General features: G+C 35.3%; 2 protein-coding genes across 2 annotated transcripts in view; both read right to left on the bottom strand.

Moving 5' to 3' along the window:
- Nucleotides 1-918: 918 nt before the first annotated feature.
- Nucleotides 919-1,281, bottom strand: LOC145687144 (histone-lysine N-methyltransferase SETMAR-like). Its single transcript, XM_081760605.1, has one exon. It carries the CDS (start codon nt 1,279-1,281, stop codon nt 919-921), a length of 363 nt encoding a protein of 120 aa, XP_081616731.1.
- A 4,774-nt stretch (nt 1,282-6,055) lies between these two features.
- Nucleotides 6,056-8,409, bottom strand: part of LOC145687896 (haloacid dehalogenase-like hydrolase domain-containing 5) — a 49,587-nt gene continuing 47,233 nt past the window's right edge. The window contains exon 8 of the mRNA XM_081761439.1: nt 6,056-8,405. Coding sequence (XP_081617565.1) covers nt 8,392-8,405 — 14 coding nt within the window. The 3' untranslated portion in view covers nt 6,056-8,391. The remainder of the gene's footprint in view (nt 8,406-8,409) is intronic.

The raw sequence follows: 8,409 nt of genomic DNA, 5'->3' as shown, positions 1-8,409 counted from the left end.
GTTTTAATTGCTGATTTCAATTGCAATTAACAATTACAAGTTTCAATTGTCAATTGCAATTAACAATTAAATGTTTCAATTGCACCCTTTGTAATTGACAATTAACAATTAAAAGTTTCAATTGCCTGGTGACCAATTAACAATTAACAATTGACGAAAATTTAATTGCAAATTTTATGATTGAATTCAATTGCAATTGAAATTAATTGTCAATTACAAATTGAAATCAATTGCAATTGAAATCAATTGCAATTGATTTTCAGAGCAATTACTTTCAATTGATTGATCAATTGCAATTGATTTCAATTGATTTTGCCCAACACTGTCTCATAGAAGCCCTTGTCCCTAGTGGCAAAAAATTGAGACAGTCGATTTTCACAAACCTCTAATGAAGCGACTTTCTCACCAGCAAACGTGTTCGCCATGCAGAGGAACAGATGGTAATCACTCGGTGCCAGGTTCGGACTATAAGGTGGATGCATAAGAACCTCCAAACCAAGCTCCCGGAGCTTCTGGCGAGTCACTATCGATGTGTGTGGCCTGGCGTTCTCCTGGTGGAACATAATGTCTCTCCTATTGGCCAAAGCTGGCCGCTTCTGGGCGATTGCTGCCTTCAGACGGTCCAATTGTTGACAGTACAGTTTCGAGTTAAGGGTTTGGCCGTAGGGGAGCAGCTCATAGTAGATAATTCCCTGCCAATCCCACCAAACACACAGCAAAACCTTCCTGCCCGTCAATCCTGGCTTGGGCACCATTTGCGCCGGCTCACCGCGCTTCAACCACGACCGTTTTTGCGTGACGTTGTCGTAAGTGATCCACTTTTCATCGCCAGTCACCAACCGCTTTAAAAATGGGTGGATTTTGTTGCGATTCAGCAGCGATTCGCAGATGGAAATTCGGTCCATGAGGTTTTTTGCGTTAACTCGTGTGGCACCCATACATCAAGCTTCTTTTGTATCCAGCCTTATGCAAATGGTTCCACACGGTTTTTTGTGCAATGTCTAGCTCTTGGGCAATCGACACAGTGCTTACATGACGGTCGGACTCGACAATGTCCATGATTTTATCGACATTTTCAACACTTGGCCTTCCAGTGCGTGGTGCATTTTTGACGTCAAAATTACCGGAACGGAATCGACGAAACCAAAATTGTGCGTGATTGGCTGTTACAGTATCAGGATCATAAACACTATTCACATTTGCAGCCGTCTGGCTTGCGTTTTCGCCTTTATCGAAGAAAAACTGTAAAATATAGCGTATTTTCTCTTTGCTAGTGTCCATTTTGACTCGCGTTCACACAACACTGAGTCAACTAATCATAACTATCTGAACAGTGTTTGTAGTACTTAATCTCATCATTTGAACGCCATCTCGTTGAACCCGATCGGACTTATACAACGCGAGATACAGATCACTGAAGCCATCTTTTGGCAAAATAATGGATTACTTTTTACTACACCAGATATATATATTAATACAATATCGTGTTACTTTTATAAATTTTTGAAACATCTAAAAAGGTTGTTCTGATTTTGAATTCCCAATGCAGTATGTTCCTTGGCACACATTTTATTTTATTTTTTCAGTCATACCTAGATAATCCTCCAAGTAACAGGGAATTACCACATAGTTTGTTGATTTTTCACTGGGATCCGTGTAATTAACTCTTAAAACTGGTAATATTTTTGTCCAAAGTTTATTGAGTTATAATGTTACCCACAAACCGGACTGTGGGAAAAAATCAATTCAGTTATCGATCTGAGAAATAAAGATAGTACAACACATTTCCTATCAACAGTCTCGATTCCAAGTCTGTCGAAACTTAAATATTCTGTTAACCTGATCGTATCAAACTTTCGATCCTCAATAAATAATAATTCCTATCCTAAAATTTGATTTAGGATAGGAATAAACAAATAAAAAGGTTTATGACTTGCAGAAAAAAGTTTTTCTATGTATTTGTTTCGGTAATTGGATCTACGAAGGTAATTAAAAAAAAAAAAAAAGAAATTCCGTTTGCGCCTGTGTGAGAAATGGTCGGGAAGAGTGACTTCAGTAGCGTTGTGTGCAGTAGTTTAGTACACAGTGAGCAGTATGAGGAGGAGGAGGAGGTTGTGTTGCAGTTCACTCGTCCGCTATAATAATTGAAAATGAACACTCCAATAGAAAAGTCCGCCAAATGTGAAGTGCGCGCGGTAATACGATTTCTGAGTGCGAGAAAACTTTCGGCAACTTCGAATCTTCGCGAACTGTGTCGTGTTTACGGAACAAACGTGATGAGTGAAGGTGTCGTATGTGAATGGTGTCGCATGTTTCAAGATGGACAAACTGATGTGCACGTTGCGGCTAGAAGTGGGCGCCTATCTGCAACCACTGTATAGGCAAGATTTGGCGCCAACCGACTGCCACTTCTTCAGGCACATGAAACACTGGCTCGCATCGCACTGCTTCGACAATGACAATGCGCTTCACAATGCTGTTAGCGGGTGGCTTCATTCCCAGGGGGATTTTTTTTTTTTTTTAAGAAGGAATTTCAAACTTTGTTGTGAAAGGTTATAACAAATGCCTCAATTTGAATGGTGAATATGCTGAAAAGTAACATAATAATACTTTTCTAATGTGTACGTCATTTATAACCAAACTGTTTTTATTTTTTTTCGAATTCTCCTAGCATAAGGTACTGCAAATCTGGGATAAGCTTATGCTGAGCTAGTGGCGAATTTGGTATTTTGTCTAAAGTTACGAAATGCAGTTATCGTTCAGGATACAGAATTTCAAGTGAAATGCTTCTCAATATTTCTAAGTATGTCAGCATACTATCTTAGAAAGTTTAGATCTATGGAGAAATTATTAATTACTGGAACATCATCTTCATTTAGAAATGAAGTGCTTTTAGTTTGTTACACATCTGCTCGACAAACAATACTAATTTTCAAATTATTTTCCAGCTGAATATAAAAGAGATTGGGAAACTTAGGTCTGTCCTGTTGGTTAAAAACCTTAAGTTGCTGGTTGATTTGGACTTCCCTTCAGCACGGGATTCAAACCACATGAGCTCCCTCCGGGAATCGAACCTGAATCTCCCATGCCGAAACCTTAACTTGTATCAACCGTGAAACTTTCACTGAAGTCCAAACAGAAACCACGAGCAATTCCCTTGCTAGTCCAATATATGTTAATAATTATTACATTGTTAATAATTATTATTTATAATATAATAATTGTTATTCTGTCGTTAGTAAATAAATTTATGTTAATAAAGAGTTTTGTTGATAAGGTGTAGCCGGTAGATATACAGGGTGTTTAAAAACAACATCGACAACGTTTGGGAGGTGATTCCTGACACCAAAACACGAACAACAAGTACAGACCAACTTGGGTGCACAAATGTTTTCTTTCTGACTAACAGGCTGCCGAAATATATATATAAATTTAAAGGTCCATAGGTCCAATATTATCTGGACCTACTGTGGTCGGGTCAAGATTTCACCTATGAACTAGAACGTGCCCTATCCAAATATCAATGTTTCAGAATACTGTGGTACTTCCGCAAAAATTTTTATAGATGTAGTTGTTGAGTACGTTAAATTTTATGCCCTTGGCCAAAGTCCTTCTATAAAAATTGTTGCGTGAGTACCTTAGGATTATGAAATATGTATTTCATATTCATATTCCCACAGTTTTGGACCTATGGACCTTTAAATTTATTTTTTTTTTTCATGTTTTCGGCAGCCTATATCTCCGAAAGGAAGCATCTGTGCACCCAGGTTGGTCTATATTTTTTTGTCTTATCTTAGTGTCAGGAATCACCTCCCAAATGTTGTCGCTGTTGTTTTGAAACACCTTGTATACGGACACTATTTGAAGGAAATTCAAAATAAATAACTTCTCATAAATTATCATTTATAAAACAATCTTGTAAGTTTTATTTTCTAATTCTCACATCTAATTACAAAGCTGTGAGCATTTAGAATTTACAAATTTGACAATATCCAAACGGAAAGTGTCTTGAACATCGTTTTAAGAAAATCTTTTTTTTTTTTTTTTTCCGATTTGTGTAATACATTGAAAACTAATTCTAGAAGTTCATTGAAATTAACTTTTCACTGCACCTAGCTTACTCTCTCTGAAATTTCAACAAACACTGTTCGCTGAGAAATGAAAATACTTCACTACATACAACCTCTAGATGTATTGTTTCCTTTTAACTTCGCAAACAAACAAGAGTAAAACATAAGCGCCATGAGCTGCTGATCTGAAAGTCACAACGCATTTTAAACTACGAATATTGGTGCTTCTCAGCTAAAAACTTTGGCAAGAAAATTGTAATAAACACATAACAACGTAAAGTGGTACATAAGAGAATTACAAACATGCAAATCTTGAGGATAAATGTGTTGTCTTTGTTATGCTAAAATAACAAAGCAGTGGACATGATATTTCCTTCAAGTTGTACAACACTTTCAATTTCCATAATGTTTTGTCCTATCCCTGAATAAAAGACAAATAGCCCAGAGTATTTATTATTCTAGTGCCTTATTCTTGGTAGTCTGTTTAAGTAACTAGTTGCAGGTCCGGAGAGAGTTAATTATACTTACATTGGACACTTTCATATCACGGTAATGGTGAATAGATATAATTTTATGAGATGTCGCATATGTGCTACATTTCTGAGAGATGTAGCACATATGCGACATATCACAAAATTACATTAAACAATGTGATCAGGAGAAAAAAAAAAACTAGCAAACAAAACTCCACAATTTTTGTTTGTACTTGTGTTGCTAATTTGCTTACAACTTCCAAGAGAAAAATACATCTTAATGTTGACGTACACAATAAAAATAGAAACAATCAACACTTCACAGCGCCTTTAGCTTTTCGCTATCACAGACCTAGCACCATCAAAAATCCCTTTCATGACAAAAAATGATTATCATCATTTTTTAAATTAATACATCTGGAAGTTCCTTACGTTAGTATTTGCTACACAATATTTTGTATACAATTAATTCTGTAACATACCAGTAGTGCCAAGAATTACTAATTTTAGAATTCAATCTTTTTCATCTATGCGAATGTTTATCCAAAATTTTTATTATTATTACTATTATTTCAAAGAACTGCGTAAATATTTGACCCGTAATATGCACAGTTTAGAAGAAAAAAGTGATTAAATTTGACCGGACCATAACATACCACAATACACATATAATGAAGAAAAAAACAAAAGATTTTAGTTTAATAAGCACATTTTTTTCTTTCTTTTAAAATTGCATTTGAAAATAATACACACACTTTAAAATCTTAGTAGATAGGTAGGATTTCTTAACATATGAAATGTGCTACTTTAAATACTAGAATGAAGCATACCTATATTCAACGAAAGATCGAACTATCTCAAATATTTACAACATGATTATTTAAAATATATTTATATATTTTATAATACTGTTTGTTACTGAACTTCAGTACACCACCCTAAATATTAATTCTATGAATATGACCAACCAGCAGTCAATGCTAAAAATCAAAAGGGTGTACTGCTGCAGGAAAGACTTACTTTTTCTTTCGTAACATACAATAATTAACGAAATTACACTACTAAAGGAACCTCCTAATATCACGCTTTTTAACATTCTTTTTTTTTTTTTAATGGGTAAAGTACGCACAGCCCGCTCTAGTTTATAACACTAGCAATACTACGATGTGTATATATATATATATATATATTTAACAATGCATTACATGTTTAAACCTAAAATAGCAGGGACAAATAAATGCAAGGTACTTGTGTTAACAGGATAACATAGGAACATCATTTCTTTATTTCTATTTTGCTTCCAGCACGATTCAGAAATATCTTCAACTTGTTTATATATCAGTGTTTTCAATGATATTGCATCGCAAATTTGTACAAAAACATGCCACACAAGTGAAAATAATTGCTTACTGTAATGCGACGAATTTAAATGGTAATTTAACACTGAGGTTAGCAACTTTTTGACCAAAATAAAAACCCAGTGGGTATATAAGAAATAATGGTGAATGCATGTTTTTTTTTTTTTTTTTTTTTACTTCATTGAAGTAGCGGTAAAAATATTTACCTTGCTACAGAACATTCATGAAATGCTATTTAAGTTGAAATAAATAGCATTTCATGAATATATATATATAGAGAGTTTCAAAACAACACCAATAACAACATTTGGGAGATGATTCCTGACACCAAGACAAAAAGTATACACCAACCTGGATGCACAAATGCTTCCTTTCGGAGTTATAGGCTGCCGAAAACATGAAAAAAGGAATTTTAAAGGTCCATAGCTTCAAAACTATGGAACCTACCGTAGTCGGATGAAGACTTCACTTAGGAACTAGCATGTGTCCTATCCAAATATCCAAGTTTCAGAATCCTGCGCTACTTCTGCGATAATTTTTATAGAGGTAGTTGCTGGGTACTTCAAATTATACATCCGTAGCCAAACTACTCCTATAAAAATTGTTGCGGAAGTACCTCAGGATTCTGAAACTTGGATATGTGGATAAGTCACACACTAGTTCCTAAGTGAAATCTTGATCCGATTACATTATATCCCATAGTAATGGAGCAAATGAACCTTTAAAGTTCATTTTTTCATGTTTTCGGCAGCCTATAGCTCCGAAATGACGAATTTCTGCACCCAGGTTGGTCTATACTTTTTGTCTTATCTTGGTGTCAGGTATCACCTCTCAAAACGTTGTTGATGTTGTTTTGAAACACCCTGTATAATGTGTGTATGTGTACCCCAAAAGTCACTATTGAAACTTTCCGATCTATCGTGTAAAAGGACCTTGTCTTCTGAAGAGATCCACTATATTGTTTTAGAATTTATTAATTTATTTATTTACCTTTAATACGTAAGTTATTCAACTCAAGAGTAATTCTTTGGAATGTCCACGCACACATCAAAATTACTTCCATACTCTTTCGTTTATTCCCACTTTCAGACTCGGAGATTCATATAGAATACATAAGTGAGCGCTACCAAGGCGTGGAAAACGTAAGTTCTCAGTACACTGAGGTACCTTCTATAGAGTATACGCATTAATTTTAACAATAATAAACAAATTTTTAAAAAAGATCTCAAGAGAAAGTGGTACGAATACATTAATGTGTCTCAAAGTAAAGATTCGAAAGCAAAGAAAAACAGTGATCTACCCAAAACTGCCTGTGAAATGCAAGCTACAAAAATATACGGAAAAAGATGAATGTTTGTTTATAAAATTAAATGAAATCTTTGTTTTACATTTCACGATTATGTCGTATACGCTGAAGGAGACTGTGATGATAACAAGGAATGAAATGGTGGAATGATGAAAATGGGAGGAAACGGAAGAACGCCAAGAAAACCTATGTACACAGATTTTGTCCATCCCAAAGCCTATTTGACATGAGCTAGGAACAAACCAGGGACTCCATGCACCAGAGATAAACGCTAATCACTGAGCCACCGCGACCGTAAATGCTTGCTTACGTATACATTTGAACTTTCTGACATGGATTTTATCTATTCATCAGATATGTATTTAGACCTACTCTCCATCATGGGCAAGACACGTTTCTAGCATTCTGAGGGGATCGCTGTGGTTCAGTGGTAGAGCGTTCGCATCTGGTTCATGAAGTCCCTGGTTCGATCCCAGCTTGCGATAACTCGGGTACTCCAGTTTTCTCCCTCATTAACATTCCACTCATTTTTCCATTGTCATTCACTTGCCTTAATCATCCGTCTCCCTTAGCCTAAAGGACATAATTGTGGGACGTTAAACTCAAAGATTTCATTTGAATGAGTAATTTGAACATCCATCTTCTCTAATAGTTTCGTTGAGTCAATGGTATAAATAACAAAATATATATACTTGTAAAAGGTGCTAAAAGGTAACTTTTTTTATTTTAATATATAATCTTTGGCTTAGTAAAACTTACAAAGGAAAAGGAAGAATATCCTAACGAAGGTATTATTACGATGCCGAAACGTCACAAGAAATGATTTTATTTTTATTTATTGTTATTTTCATACAAGCCAGGATTTGGTGGAACTTGTAACTGCCTGATATAATAAGTGGTTGTAGCTGGATTGACAGAATATAAACTAGGCAGCTACCTCTTGTAATTAATATATCCGAACACTAAAACCAACGATCTTCCACTTTCTGGATCACAACTCACAGGTGAGTGAGTCCTGGAGAGAAGTTCAATGAATCGGATGGAACAAGATGCTGCTCACAAACTTTGCATTAGCTGTACAACGTAGCAAATAAACGTCTAAATGTCTACGAAATTTGGTTTCTATTTTAATAGTAATTTTTACTCTCGCGCGACGAGGTAGAATAAATACTCCGAAGTGGGCCTCAAGTTGAAAAGGCTGA

Source organism: Thermobia domestica, chromosome 6, assembly GCF_964235325.1.
Source record: "Thermobia domestica chromosome 6, izTheDome1.hap1.1, whole genome shotgun sequence".
Classification (NCBI taxonomy): Eukaryota; Metazoa; Arthropoda; class Insecta; order Zygentoma; family Lepismatidae; genus Thermobia; species Thermobia domestica.
The sequence above is the reverse complement of the archived record's forward strand: the minus strand, read 5'-3'. Positions and strand labels throughout refer to the sequence as shown.

What these genes read in the sequence shown, in the direction of transcription:
- LOC145687144 (XM_081760605.1), bottom strand. Translation starts at nt 1,281, where the DNA reads ATGGACACTAGCAAAGAGAAAATACGCTATATTTTACAGTTTTTCTTC.